The sequence below is a fragment of the Paramacrobiotus metropolitanus genome, unplaced genomic scaffold (genome assembly GCF_019649055.1).
Source record: "Paramacrobiotus metropolitanus isolate TYO unplaced genomic scaffold, Prichtersi_v1.0 Parri_scaffold0000030, whole genome shotgun sequence".
Classification (NCBI taxonomy): Eukaryota; Metazoa; Tardigrada; class Eutardigrada; order Parachela; family Macrobiotidae; genus Paramacrobiotus; species Paramacrobiotus metropolitanus.
The window spans coordinates 1,185,004-1,200,859 of record NW_026570250.1 but is presented as its reverse complement, the minus strand read 5'-3'; the positions used below and the strand labels follow the sequence as shown (position 1 = coordinate 1,200,859).

General features: G+C 40.9%; 1 protein-coding gene across 4 annotated transcripts; it reads right to left on the bottom strand.

The window, feature by feature from the left end:
• Window positions 1–6,882: 6,882 nt before the first annotated feature.
• LOC129588500 (uncharacterized) lies at window positions 6,883–15,701 on the bottom strand. Of its 4 annotated transcripts, none has more exons than XM_055482715.1 (10): window positions 15,238–15,701; window positions 14,496–14,704; window positions 10,077–10,320; window positions 9,917–10,002; window positions 9,356–9,671; window positions 9,184–9,298; window positions 8,992–9,123; window positions 8,726–8,857; window positions 8,371–8,459; window positions 6,883–7,047 (listed from the first exon to the last, which is right to left on the bottom strand). In XM_055482715.1, exons 2-10 carry the CDS (start codon window positions 14,621–14,623, stop codon window positions 7,015–7,017), a joined length of 1,275 nt encoding a protein of 424 aa, XP_055338690.1. In that variant the 5' UTR covers window positions 14,624–14,704; window positions 15,238–15,701; the 3' UTR covers window positions 6,883–7,014. The 4 variants fall into 4 exon arrangements, 1 of the variants encoding a protein (XP_055338690.1); XR_008690483.1 differs by having other exon boundaries at window positions 6,908–7,047; window positions 7,298–8,459; XR_008690485.1 differs by lacking the exon at window positions 15,238–15,701 and adding an exon at window positions 13,868–14,128 and having other exon boundaries at window positions 6,908–7,047; window positions 7,298–8,459; window positions 14,496–14,635.
• Between the last annotated feature and the right edge of the window lie 155 nt (window positions 15,702–15,856).

Sequence of the window (15,856 nt, the reverse complement as noted above, 5' to 3'; positions counted from 1 at the left end):
CTGCACTGGCTAAAGCAGCTTATTAATTTGGCAATTTTAGAATACGGTAGATTGAGCAGAGACCTAGCAGGCGAGTCAAAATCAAAACAAAAGGGGCAAAAGGTCAACTATCCAGGGTGCTCGCCGCGGGCAACCATCCTGAACACTTGTCCGGCTTTGCCATTCTGACTTTGCGGGAAAGCGTAATATTTTAAAAATAGTCGTAAGCCAATATTCATCCGTGCTCAGCTTGTTATATGAATACTAAACATCTCTAGCAGGTCTTTGGCCTGTCATGTTAGACCGCGGTAATCTCCGCTTCTGCTCATCCGATCTTCCTGCTTCAAAATGTTTTGAAAACCTCCCAGTCTGGCGGGTGATCTAAGGCCAGTCGTTGTTTGTTGAATTCAGAACCGCAATCCCAGTGGTCACTCAAAAGCTTGTTACCATGGATGCCATAGGTCTAACATGGGCTGGTCTGTTACCACGGTCACAATTATACTGTACTCAAACAAGAAACAGTTTTGGCTTCGCCTCTGCGTTTCTCATGGTCCAAAATCGGACCAAACAAATGATCAAGCTCGTCTTCAGTTCATTTGCAAGCTTCTGAGGAGACTATTAGCCGCTGTGCACGAAACTGCTTCAAACAAAATACTAACTGCTATTGCTTCCTCGAATACACTGCAACCTATGAATTTTAAACTGATTCATTTACCCAGTCGTAAGCCAATATTCATCCGTGCTCAGCTTGTTATATGAATACTAAACATCTCTAGCAGGTCTACGGCCTCTCCTGTTAGACCGCGGTAATCTCCGCTTCTGCTCATCCGATCTTCATGCTTCAAAATGTTTTGAAAACCTCTCAGTGCGGCGGGTGATCTAAGACCAGTCGTTGTTTGCTGAATTCAGAACCGCTAATCCAGTGGTCATTCAAAGGCTTGTTGCCATGGATGCCATAGGCCTAACATAGTCTGGTCTGGTGCCACGGGCATTAAATTTGAATAAAGAAAACCTTGTGGGCTTAGTGAAGGAATCACTTCAGACACTTCACTGTCCACAGTAGCTTATTAGAATTTGGAGAGTTTAGCAGAACAAGCGTAAAATCAGCAGCCGAGCCACAAACCAATCAAACTTTAGGGGCAAAAGGTCAATACTCCAAAAACTAGGCTTCAGATGTTCTGACTTAAAAGAAAGAAGTGAAATTGCTAACTTAACCGATAATGCCAGTAATCGCTAACAAAAAAGGCAAATCACTGACAAAAAAGGGACAAATTTTAGCGGATGCAGCCGCAAGTTGACTGCAGAGCATTCCTGTCATCCGTTAAATCTGATAAACTGAACAAGATCTGTTGTCTTTATCAAAAACCAATTGTTTTCAAACAAAATAATAACTGCTGTTGCTTCCTCGAATCCACTGCAACCTTTGAATTTTAAACTGATTATTTACCTAGTCGTAAGCCAATATTCATCCGTGCTCAGCTTGTTATATGAATACTATACATCTCTTGCAGGTTTTCTGCCTCTCCTCTTTGTTCGCTATGATCTCAGCTCCCACTCATCCGATTTTCTCGCTTTAAAATGTTCTGGGAACCGCTCGATCTGGCGGGTGATCTAAGACTAGTCATTGTTTGCTATATTCAGAACCTCAAGCCCAGTGGTCACCTGAAAGCTTGTTACCATGGATGCCATAGGGCTAACATGGGCTAGTTTGTTACCACGGTCACATTACACTCAATACACTGTATGTACTCAATTACGTAGCTAAAACATGAAACAGCTTTGGCTTCGCCTCTGCGTTTCTTGTTGTATTTCACTTGATCACTGTCGCACCTTACGGCCCAATGCACTGAGTTGTATCGACAGTTCGGTCAACCTCTCACATATAGCTGCCCAGTTCACTAAACAGTAATACTACGACGTAATTCTACGACTTCTAGTAACAAAAAATCTTAACTCACTTATTTACAGTACCTAGTCGTAAGCTAATATTCATCCGTGCTCAGCTTGTTATCTACATGCGTAACATCTTATACATGCTAAGCAGACGACCACGATGATCGGGCGAACGGATGGTCCGATTTTGACGCGGTAAAGTGCGCCGGAATCGTCGCAACGTCGCGAGTGACATAGGAACACTGCGAATATTGTGCGCCTCAAGAGGGCAAGACAGCCCCCAAAAAAACGACTTGTTGCTATGGGCCTCCATAGACATACATGAGCTAACGCAGAGCGACAAAGACAAATCGCGCCTTTCGGCCTCGCTTCGCTAACAATTCATGCAAAAATTGTAAATGCGCAACAAAATACCATTATGAACCTGGCGTTTCAAAATACCTAATCATCTCAGGTTCTGTTAACTAAGCTTTCTTAGATGTCTTCGGATTCTTAGATTTCTTAGGTTTCTTAGGTTTCTTAGGTTTCTTAGGTTTCTTAGGTTTCTTAGGTTTCTTTGTTTTCTTGGGCTTCTTAGTTCTCGTAGGTTTCTTATGTTTCTGAGAATTCTTAAAATTTTCTTATGTTACTTAGGTTTCCTCAGATTTGTTATACTTTCAGTTTTCTTGAGCGGCCGGAATTAAGGTAGGGCGAAAGTTCGAAACTAAGAAGCGGCACAAAAGTCATGTACGGATGTAGATCCCGTAAACTGGTTATCTACATCCGTAACATCTTATACACGAGTATGCTTTGTTCCGAATGATTGGCCGAACGACTGAGCCGAATTTGACGCAGTAAAGTGCTCCAGAATCGTCGCAACGACGCCGGTAATGTTACGCTAATGCAAAACCGATGCGCCCCAACGGGGAAACAAAGGCCCCAAAAAACAAATTGTTGCCATGGGCCCCCATAGACGGACGTAGGCTAATAATCTGCACAGTCGCAGCGACAGAGGCGGCCCTCGGCCTTCGGCATCGCTTCGGCGAAAAAAATTAAAAAATCGGAAAAGTGCGACAAATAAATAATGGTGATCAAACTGGCGATTAGCGTAATCTGTATTCTTTGCTTTTCTTAACTTTCTTGCTTTCGTAGATTTCGTAGGTTTCTTAGGTTTCTTATTTTTCTTAGGTTTCTTAGGTCTCTTAAGTTTTCTTAGGTTTTCTTATGTTTCTTAGGTTTCTTATGTTTCTTAGGTTTCTTTGGTTTTCTTATGTTTTTTTAGGTTGCTTAGGTTTCTTAGGCGTCTTACAATTCTTACGCTTAAAAAACTTTGTGAATGCAGAAGATTCGTATATTGCATTAACTAAAAAATTTCGAAACCTTCGAAACTAAAGTACGCTGCGACAATACGTACGGATGTAGATCCCGCAAACTGGTTATATGAATACTAATCATCTGTGCCAGAACCTCGGCCCCTCTCCTTTGAGGCAAATGATCTCGGCTTCTACTTCACCAAATTTGCTACTTTAAAGTGCATAAGAATTCTCGCAGCGCAGCGGTGGATCTAAGATGGTTAACCTTTTGCCAAAATCATTTGGCTGGGTCCAGTGGTCAGCCATAAGCTTGTTACCATGGACGCGATAAGAAATGCATACTGTTCTACACAAAAATTGACCCAGAGCAGTAGAAATATCTGTGCTCCTACTCAACAATACTTAACGCGAAGTGGCTAGCGAATTTTCAAAATAATTCCCAAAAATTACCTTAGCTCATCTTACAGAGCTTTTTTTATACTACATAACGCAACAATTGTAATGAGTATATCTTTTTTCGTTAACACGCAAAAAATTAAAGTTGTACTAGTGGTAGAGGGGGGCACGTAAGGTGAACCGCAAAATAATGGGTTGCGCCGCACTTATTGTGAGTGATGGCATATTCCTGCAATCGCCCCCGACATCAGTGGTTGGCATTGAAGTAATCGCAATCAGGTGCGATCAAAATCTGCAACTGCCCCATCCAGCTTTGTTGAGCTTGTTGACAAGAAAGAGGAACAAAAGACGCCATAAACGCAAATCTGCCGTCTGATTGCAGTCTTTTGTTTTAGTGACTATGACTGCAACAGTCTGCAGGAATGTTACAGTATATGGCTGCCTGCTTGTTCTGCGTTGCTCAATGTGTATGTGCTTTTGTGTGCGGCAGCCATCACCTCTCGGTACCGGCACCAAAGCCATGAAAGAGGTGTACTTTTGCAAGCTAACAGTGAACAAAACGTAAAAAAACTTTGAAAATCGGCTGTGAATAAATACATTTGTTTGCCAAAAATTACGAATAAAATCGCATTAAATAAAGTACCGCAGCCCGAGCTTATTATACGGACAGAATCTCTGTTTAAGGTTTTGTTCGGCAGATATGGTCAGAACTATCCAGGGGTAGAGTGCCCCAGGCACTTCTTTGGCACCCCCGATTTTTTTTCTTTTTCTGTTTTTCATCAATCAAAATTCTGTCCGTATAATAAGTTTCTAATACTTCACTGTATAAAATGGCCGTTTCAGAATATTTTTTTCACCTCTGTACTCTGTGAAAATCGACTTCAAATTTTTCACTTTAAAAGCTAATTCCTCAGCAACAACAAATGCGTTACCATTACTGAACCCATTTTAAAGTACAAAAATCATTTCTTTATGTGTCATATGCTACGGTTTTGTCTAAAAGTGTAGCGCGTCGATGGTATGCCCGTTTCCGCAGAAGGACCGAGTTGCTAGCCACTTCGCGTTAAAGCACAATGCAAAGTAAAATATTCATGATAAAATGGCAGTATCAGCCGACAGCGCAAACCGCAACTTATGCAGAGTATATGTTTCGATTAACTTATGTAAAATCACTACAGCGTGTCAAAATAATTATTGCTAAATACACGTACAGGTTTCGCAATATTTTGACAGTTTGTAAGCAACTAGAATTCAACACATCCTTGGAATTACTTGATTCTTTTAGTCATCAGCCAATATTCATCCGTGCTCGGCTTGTACAGTAATATTCGTAACGATTTGTACGACATCGTGAGAACTGCGTTCCAATCAGAAGCAAATGCAGTGATAAAATCGTTTGCTTTAATAACAGAAAAACCTTGATTACAGTGAACTTTTGAACAACGGCAAACTATCAACACAAACCTTAAAGATAGAAACCACCATCACCAAACCATGTTTCGGGCTTTAGAGAAAATCATGACGCTTCCGTGCCGGGACATCGGCACTTTCGTAGTCCATATTTTTCGTATATTCGATAGCCGAAGCAAACTGTGTCCACCAGTAGGACTCTTCTCCGGCTAACCGATTTCCGTAGAAATTGTTTACATATTGGACGGTGGATAAAAGGCTTGGCGGATTGGCGCGAATCAAAACGTACACCAACGCCGGCATGAAATCATCGGCAGCGGGAACTGAACTGTCCGATGCCAGACTCAACAAATTCATCAGAATTGTTGAGCACCAAAGAACGCACTGGACTTTATCCTTCGGAGTTTTGTATGCATTGATCTCGGCAATTTCGGCTTGCGCAGAAGGCCAAGGGCATTCCAGATGGAAAACCTGAAGAAGTAGAATGTGCGGATACTGACTTATAATAATCATATAATCGCGTAAACGTCACTAACACGCAACATGATTACTAAGGAACCGTAAATACTGTATGTCACTCAATATGTAATACAAGTTATTATACAACGTTTTACTCAAAAACAATAAGGAACGTTTTCTAAAGCGAAAACGTTTGTAAAGTTAGATATAGCTTCAAGGGATGACTTAATTTAGATAACACCACTTCTGTTACCTTAGAAATTTTCAGATCCTTGTGATCAGGAGTTAATATGGTGGCCAATTTGCGGATATGCTCTTCCAGCACTTCATCTCGTGCACGGTCAACTTCGTCGTTGGGATAAAAGGCTCTGGTATACACGGCTAATAATCTGTCTTTCTAGCGTTTCTTGAGCATCGGTAGTCTGGTGTTCCGAGCAAGCTAAAAAGTGTGCGCACAAAAATTACTTCATTGACATAATGGAAGCAGTTCCAAGCTAGCAACATTTATACAAACCTCGCCAGAGCGACTCCCTGTCCATTTGACTGTGAAGATGCATTAGGAAGGACTCCATAAGAGCAGTTTTTTCATCATATACGGTGGCCTTTTGAAATCTTTGAAAAGCAAACGTAAGCTTACCAGCCATTTTTGTCATACTCTGATCCGATCCGTAATTGGAAAAGCCGGTCAGGTTGCTGAAAGAGGAACAACTGCTCGGCACGGACGTTGGAAATGCCGTGTCTACGTCATTCGGTATCGGTAAAAACACATTCAGTGGCAGATTAGCAGTGGGATCTTCCTCTTTTGTCTCCTCCGTGGAATTGTGGAAAGGTCTATTTACGGGATAACCGAAGCTCTATTTACGGGAGCTGGATAATTGCCGGGCAAATGAAGTGCGAGAACACAAGATCGGTGCAGACAATGGCCGGCAGGGTGGACTGCGCTGCTTGCTGGCTCTGTATCCGCTCGTACACCTGGCTGATGATCCAGCATAGGCTCGGAGGAAAACAAAACAAACTGGTTTGTAGCCCTTGTATGAATCGCTTCACCAGTCGCACCTACAAATCCCATACGTTGTCATGCGTGTGAATAAGCCTGACTCAAAACACAAACATCTCACCAATCTCTGGATCATCACAGCTCGATAATTCTTGAAATTCTGTTCAAATCGCGGCGTCCCTTCTTTCCCGAATTTCCTCCTTTTCTCCTCCGCTGGTATTCGATACGATAACTTTCCAGCATCAAAATCAAGAAAGTGATCGTCTTCGGCAAGAACTTGTAAAATTGGCTGATGCAGCGCGGCAGCTAAATATAATTTTGCTTCGTGGAGATTTTCCACGAAAATTTTGTAGCAATAAGTGAAGGAAGAATTTTTCAACAACCGACGGGGATTACTGTTGGCATCCAACTGGATTTCGATCAGGGATTTCAATAATTTGAGCGAATATTCTTGGTCTTCTGGTATCAGCCCGTAACCGCATAAGCTGCCCAGAATAATTCTCAGCGCTTCTTGAACTTTTTCATGGTCCAATTTTTCGCATCGCACTAAACACTCAGCTAATAATTCTGGATTTTGGCGTACAACTTTCAAACATTCTCCGTACGAAGCCTCCTTGTAGCCTAGGAAAAAAACAATATAAATCCAATATAAATCAACAACATGCAATATCATTGTGAATCATGAATTGTCGAACCCATTTCAAAACGACCTTGGGAAATAGTAACTATGCAGAACGATACAAGATAATATAATTTCGCTTCGTGGAGATTCTTTTGTGCAATACAGCAATAAGTGAAGGACGAATTATTCACCGACGGGGGATTACTATTGGCATCTATCTGGATTTCAATTATCATTTCAACAACTTACAACTTATTCATCGGAAGATAAAAATATAGGCAAAGCAAACGGAATAAACTGATTCAAAAATGCTAAAACCTAACGATTTACAACTGAGAGCTAGCATTTGAGGTGCGCGGGAGAAATTAATGGACAGAAGTCTTTTCTCCGAAACTGTAAAAAACGGTGAATGTGCTGACTGCTGTTCAATTAATACTGAGCTTAGTCATATTGTCGGTTTAATCACTTCACTGCCCTTACGTTCAATCACTTAAATGCCCTTAGTCATGTCGGTTAATTTAGTACATTCTACACTAACCCGCTCGCATAGACAACCATGCTTCATAAACACCTCTGAAAAAGTCTAACATTACAGTAGCAGTCTGCAGCTCAACATTAGGTAATTCCAGTCGTAAATCAAACGAAAACACCTCATCCAAGTTGTCTTCGGTAACGACAAATTGCTCGACTAATTCGATATCATAATCTTCCAGGATCTGCTCTTTGGAGAATTTTGAAACGTCTGCCGACTTGAGATCATCATCCAGGAGCGCTGCGGCTTCCTTGCCGTGGCATTTTATAAGGCCAGCAGCGGATCCGAGTGGCTTGTTCTGCGGGGACGGACATCGTTTGAAAATAAAGATGCGCGCCCGGAAGCGTTCTCCACTCGAGCCATTGCTGATCTTCACGCAGATACAATACTGCACGTGGATGCCATCATTTGGCCCGAGCCAAGCGCTCGCCTCGGAAAACAGTACATTAAGTGACTCATTTCTATGGGAAACCTCTGCGACAACCAACTCCTTGTAAGAATTAAATGAAACGATAGCTCCGTCATGCTCCTTATTAAACTTGTACCCGCACCCAACGCGGTTCACCACCGCATTCCTGGAATTACCCTGAAAGTCGACCTTGTTCACTCCGTAAACCTTTTCAATTGCTTTAAGTACACAACGGATAACTCCCCCAGCCGCCCTGCCGTGGCATTTCCCGTAATGCCCAATATAAACCACATATCCAAAATGCACGAATGCTTTTCCACAGCTCTCATGATTGTCAAAAAAAAACTCCGTTTTGTCGTAATCTTCATATTTGCCCATTACAATTGGCAAATTCGATGGAACGATTTCCTCCGCCATTATGTCCAAGCTAACTACGGAATCGCGCACTAACTTTGGTAATGCGTAAAATTCTGCAAAGAACAAACAAATATTCAAATCATTTAACCGAGACAACCGGTAATGCACAAGACTTTCACTATGTACTTCACGGTTAATTACAAACTTCTGACATTACTGCACAGGCAAATTGGTAGAGATTCGTAAATGAAGAGCTGAAGTTAATTTGAAATTATACTTACGTAATTCTATAGCAAACAATAAATCGATAAGCGAGTAAGAGCGAAAAGAGGGTGGTTATTACAAATATTATTACAACTATGCACAGGTCACTGCTCACCAGATACATCAACTAAATCTTTGCCAGCAACCGAAGGTTCAACTTTGCTCCCTGATGATGCTGCACTAGACCCCAAACCGCTGTCCGCACCAGTGTCCGGCGTGCTCATTTTTCTTCTTGATAATTGAATAGCTGCCGCAGAATACAGAAGAAGTGATAAGAGCAGTTAGCAGAGCAGTGAGGATAAGAAGAGAAGAGAGGAGAAGTGATAAGAGCAGTGAGGTTCAACGGGTGGTTATTACAACTATGCACAGGTCACTGCTCACCAGATACATCAACTAAATCTTTGCCAGCAACCGAAGGTTCAACTTTGCTCCCTGATGATGCTGCACTAGACCCCAAACCGCTGTCCGCACCAGTGTCCGGCGTGCTCATTTTTCTTCTTGATAATTGAATAGCTGCCGCAGAATACAGAAGAAGTGATAAGAGCAGTTGCAGCAAAAACGCAAACAACTCACTCGCGGTTTCAGATGTTGCAGCAATTTCCGTTAAGGCACTATTTAAGAGCGCTTCAATGACTGCCCAATATCCGGATGGCTTCTCCAGGTCCACTTCGCATTCCTCAGTGATATCCTGCAACAACATTTGTCAATGATCTTTTACAGGCATTTCAAGAAAACAGGCAATTACCGAGACAGTTCTCAAGATCTCCAACAGCTCGTTTTCAACAAAAGTCCTAAAGTTCTTTATTTTTTTCACATTTTCCGTAGTGGAAAATTCTTCAGCAAACCGTTCAGTGGCTGACAAGATCCTCCAGCGAGAGCGCAGTCTCTCTACCGTATTAGCAAAAGCTTCAGCGACTGTACTTTGCTGGTTCGAATTCAGGTGGACTCTGCGTCGAAGCAGATCTTCAACTGCGGAAGTTAGCCCGGCATTGTCCCTACCCTCACTGCAGACTTTCACCTTTTCAACAAGATCTTCACTCAGCCTCACGTTTTCCAAGTCACTACAAAACAAACGTCACTGTGAATGGCACATGATTGCCTTCACGCAACTTTATCCGTAATAGCCAAGAAATATTTTATAAGGGAGTTGAAGGCACAACCTCATACCACTGTACTGTATGTAGTAAGCACGACTCGCAGATACACTGAAATTTGAGTATTGTTAAACAAAAATACTTTAAACCATAATATCATCAAATAAACTAAATATGCCAAAGTGGCTTCGTACTTGCTGACAGCTTCGTACCTGTTTAACTGGGAATCCGGTTGTGAGCGTTCCGGGTTTTCAGGAACCGACGAAATTTCATCCGTACCGCTATTCCCGCTACTTCTCTAAAAAAATAAATCTTCGGACTAGAAGAACCATACGCAGTGAAGTAATATAAAAATATCATAATAAAACGTACATTTTCAGCCAATTCCACAAGGTGCTTCTCAGTTTCCAACATCGTACGAATGTTCTGCACAAAATGCAGCGGGGTCCGGAAATAATGACCTCGCAGGTATGTTACAGTTTCTTCCAACTTCATCTTAGTGACCAAATCATTCGGCGTTAAACTTTTCGCTTTTGTTTCTACTTCTTTCAACAAGTTCTCCAACAGTCCCATAGCCATCTTTTCGTACAGGTTGTTGTACGCATCGATACCTTCCCTATAACAATCCTACAGTTCACTGTAAACTTCAAATTCGTACCTGATTGTGAGCCAAAATTTAGTTGGGGAATGGTTTAACTAGTTACACACTGTAATAACTACAGTAATAATTTTATACACAGAAACTTATACAACCTATTTCTTGAATCGAAAGAAAAAATTCGACTTGGAAAGCTAAAGTAAGAAAATGATAAATAAAATAATAATGGCTGGTGAAAAACTAACCAATGATAAATAAAATAATAATGGCTGGTGAAAAACTAATAGTAAGCCAAAATTGTCCCGTATCATTATACGAAGAGTACCGAAAACATTATCAAATGATAACATCCTAACTGAGTTACGCAGGAAGCATGACCTTTCAGCTGATTCTGTGCTTCGAGTGATTACTAGATTGAGTAGCCACAGGGAAGAAGTATCGACCTGCGCAGTTGTTCTTGAAGTTGATCAGAAAATTCGCGATATGCTTTTATGCAAAAAATCGGTAATGATTCAGTGGTCTCTTTGCCCGGTAGAAGATCATTTTTACGTGCCTCAATGTGGAAAATGCTGCGAATTTGGGCATACTAAAGCAAAGTGTAAAAACAATTCTCGCTGCGGTTTTTGTGCTGGGTGTCATCTTTCTTCCGAATGTAAAGAAAACAATGATTTCAAGTGTGTGTGTGCTAACTGTTATGACGAAGGCATCTACTCCCAAGAAAATCATCATTCTGCCTATGGTCATGAGTACTGTCGTGTTTATCAGCGATTGAAAAATTCAAAATATTTTTACAGTCAAAATCTGCGAAAAAACTAGCAACGTTACCCGAAAATAAGATGCGTAAAGATAATAATAATGTTATCTTTTCCGAACATGAAATTCCTAGAGCCTTTCCGGATACGCTGTTAAGCAATTTGAACAAGACCGTTATTAGCTCAAATACGCCTTCTGTAGCTAAACGTATGAAGAATTTTCATTCAGTCAGAATCCGGTATTGTAACGCGAACAGTGTCAACTGTAAACTTGACCAAGTTAAACACTTTTGTTCTGAAGCGGATATAACTGCTATAACTGAAACATGGGAAAAGGATTCTACCGATAAGCAAGATTGCCTTTTTGCTGACCTAAATACTTTTAACGTCTTTCGTAAACCAAGAGTCGGTGAGATTGGTGGTGGTGTTGCACTTGTCATTCGTGCTAGTTATAAAGCTTTTCAGCGCACGGATCTAGAAGTTCCTTTTCTGGAAGCTCTCTTTGTTGAATCTAAACTTTTAAATCGGCTATTCATTGTATTCTACAGTTCACCTGATAAATGTCAGCAAGCCGTGCCCGAGCTTATAAAACACTTACGCAATAAGCTTTCACTTAAATTGCTTGCTAAAAGTGTGATAATTGGTGATTTTAACCTACCGGATATTGACTGGCGTAAGAAAAATGCAAAAACTTCTGCTGGTTGCGAATTGTTAGGTGCTGTGAAAGAGTTTCGGTTTCTACAAATCATTAATTTTCCAACCAGAAAAGCGAACTGTCTCGATCTGTGCATGTTAAGTCGTAAAAGTGAATTTGAAGCAGCAGCGCCAATAAGTCCGCCTTCTGTAACCAATGATCATGTGGGTTTTCAATTTTTGCTGAAAACATGTAAAATTAAAAGAAAACGCAGAAAGGTTAAGCGGTGGATAATAAATAAAAATAACGTTAACAACTTTCAAAATCACCTTAAGAACACCGATTGGTTGTCTGTTTTCCAGAAATGCGACTGCAATGATCGAGCAGTGACCTTTGAAAGAATTTTTCTTGAAGCCGCAAATTTGTATTTTGAATACCGTACTGTAGTTACTCGGACAAGTGCGACCAGATATCCCATTCGCATACGAAAAGTGATCAAATCTCGTGAAAGAGCTTTTCGTGCTTATCGCAAATCTAAGTCTTCACTAAAAGAAGCGTGTAAAGCAAAATTGAAGGCGGTTTCTAAAAAGTGTGAAAGTTTAATTAAACAATTTGAGACGTTAAAGCTTACTGATATTGCGTATTCGCATCGCAATAACCCGGCTAAATTTTGGAAATATGTAAAGTCGACCTCAAATCGAAGTAGCATGCCCCCGTTGAAAAAGCCTGATGGCTGCACAGCTGTCACTGAACTTGACAAAGCGAATGTTTTGAATGAGCAGTACAGGGACTCCCAGTCTGTTTGCAATGCTCACTGCAACGATTCTGGTTCTAGTATAATCTGCGGTAACAATGATATCTGGGAAATAACTGAACTACTGGTGCTCGAGCAATTAGCAAAATTATCAGCAAAAACATCTAGCGGTAAATTCATCATTAACAATTTGCTATTAATTACTGCTAGAAATTCCATCACAAAGCCTCTTAAACTGATTTTTGAGGCCGCGCTAAACGAAGGAGTGTTTCCTGACGTTTGGAAACAGTCATTCATAACTCCCGTCCCCAAGTCGTCGTCTGACCCTCAGCTGCCGGCAAGCTACCGGCCTATATCCATGCTCCATCCTGTGTCAAAAGTTTTTGAGCGATGCTTAGACCAGCTGATCCGTGAATTTTTCGAATGCAACAAAGCGCTACTAAATCACCAGTTCGCTTACCGCAAAAAAATGTCCACTGAGCTTCAGCTGTTTATTTTTACTAAAGAAATTTCTGATTTTATTTCAAACGGATTTGAAGTAGACGCAATTTTTCTTGATTGCTCGAAGGCGTTTGATAAACTGTCGCACGAGTCAATTGTTAAGGCCCTTGTAAAATTAAATTTACCTAGCCAAATCGTACATCTGATTTATGACTATCTGAAGCGGCGACTACAGTGTGTAACAGTCGAAGATGCAGTGTCCGACACGCTGTCCGTTATCAGCGGTGTTCCTCAAGGGTCTGTTTTAGGCCCTCTCCTGTTTATTTGTGTTCTTAATTTTATTCTGTCTGTGTTAAAAACGGCAGCAAAGTGTATTTATTTGCTGATGATATTGTCATCCTTCGCCCTGTTACGAAAGATAGTGATCCCGTACTGCTGCAGGAAGATGTTTCGTGCGTAAATGATTGGCTCAACGGTAACTGCCTTTATCTCAACGCAGCAAAATCTGTTCATGTTTGTTTTTCCGCCAAACGGAACATTCAGACCTCTAACACTTACTATATTAACGGCTTAAATATACCAACAAGCAAGTCGGTAAAGTACTTAGGCGTTTTTGTAGATCGAAAACTTTCCTGGAAGGTAAACAGTGAGAAACTTTTGCTGAAATGTAACAGTAGATTAAGTTACATAAATCGGCTATTTAAATACTTTCATTCAGGTGCAAGAATTAAATTATTCGAAGCTTTGGTTTTATCAGTGATCGACTACTGTGCCTCCTGCGTTCACCCAGTGCTAAAAACGTCCAGCGATACGGTAGAAAAGTGCCAAAAACGTTTTACGAAAACCTTGCAACTAGGAAATGACCTGGCAAACTACGAAGCACGTCTGAAAGAGCTGCAGTGGGATAGTTTAAAATTACGTCGCATTAAGAAAGCGCTGATTTTTATTTACAAACTGAAGTTTGGCAAAGTGCCTTTAGGTGACCTTTGCATTATTCCTTTTGTTAGTTCAGTTGCTGCCCTTGAATCTATTGCAGGTAACACTCGGCATCACGTTCGGTTGACTCAGCATCCATTTCCGATATCACCGGCACCAACGTCTATTTGCGGTACAACGGTGACCGCCGTCCATGGATCGCACCTAAACGAACTGACTACCCTGTGGAACGAACTGTCTTTTCCTGTGGAATCCTATCAGTCAGCATCCACGTTCCAGGCTGAATTGGATCGGGTTGACTGGGACGACCTTGCATGGATTAAGAAACATCCTTTGTTTGTTAAAGATACTTAAATTTTTTAGCTTTTGTCACATAACTCGTTGAATTTCAAATCGTACGAATACGTAGTTTCGATGCTTGTACTTTTGTTTTCCTTAATTAGTGCACCATAAGCTCTTAAATTCGCATCCTTGGTTGCTGTCATGATATCACGCTTTTTGTTTTCTCTACTTATTTAGAATTTTCTGTCTTAGCTTAAAAGGAGGCGAAGCCTCGTAGCAAAGGACAATAAACCAGTTATTATTAATTTAACTGCAATACTACAGTACAGTACTGTTGCATTTATTGAACAACAGGGTTACAGTACTTCGAACTACGTAGCAAGTGAGTAATTACCATTGCTGAGCTTCAATCCACTCCGCGCAATAATGACGAACTTCAATGGGCAAGCACTGGGAATAAATGGCACGCAGCTGTTCCAGGGCATCTCCCTGCAATCGCTGAGTTTTCTCCCACAGCGACATCGTGGAACATCCAATTATTCCGATATAACAATATCCGAAAGGCAAAACGTCTTATCGATAACAAAGTGATTTCACAACAGCCTGCAAACAAAATTCCCGTACAATTTTTTCCAGCTTTTAAAACACGAAAGCGAGAATCACGGATTCAATATCCAATCTTAATTTAAAAATTGAATAAATTATCATACATATATGGAATAATTTTGCGAAGTGACTCGAAAAAGGAAAACATCTAACAAAATAAACGCGACCTACATTATCCAAAAAGACAACAATAATTCAGCTGACTACTGATCATCTAGAAATCCAGATTCCGTACTTTTATAAGTTTTCTTATTTAATACTTGCTAATTTACATGCAGCCACCAAAGCAAAACATCCTAGTTTTCAGTTTTAATAATAATAATAATGGAAGTTTATTGTCCTTTGCACGGAGCATTTGCCCCCTCTAGGCTTTTCTGCAAAACATCCTAGTTTTCAGCTTTATAAAACTGTTAAAGCTCTGAACTTTATTCAAATACGAAGTACTGCCAATTAAATGACAAACGTAATGTTATTACTCATCAGTAAACTCCGAACATCTGATTAACCACGAAAGAACAGTTGTGACTTACGTGGAAAAAGGAGTAGTTTTCAGCGTTTCAAAGAAAAACTCTACGGTAGCGGAGAGAGAAGTCCCAGAATGTTACGGCACCACGGTACCACAGGCTTATGTGCAAATAAACGCATACGGAATCGGCTGATAGCAACGGTATGCCGTGAATTTCCAGCAGGACGGTAAAAGACCAAGAACCCAAATAAGAACACGAACGTAGTCAGTAGTGCCGCACGAGTAAACTCGTCTGCAGACCCGCAACAAGGCCAGCTGAATGGGTTGGCGTCCAAAGTTCGACTACAGTCCAATGGTATATGCGCGAAACTCATCCAACAGGAATGATTTTAATTTCACACGAGTAAGAAGGCTACTATCTTCATAGAATTTAATAAATTCATCGTATTACAAAGAGTATCCACGAAACTTTTCACGAAATCTCTCCAATCATCGTTAGCACAAAAAATACGAACGAAGATTACAGTAACGGTGCCATGTTAATGATGCATTTGGCTTTTCACTGCCGAACATGCTCCGTCAATCAATCACATCTGGTTTCCTTGTACAGTACACAACTCTGTCAGCGAAGCGCACATTGTGCACTGGTGTGTTGTGGTGTAGTGGCATATATATTTGCTGTA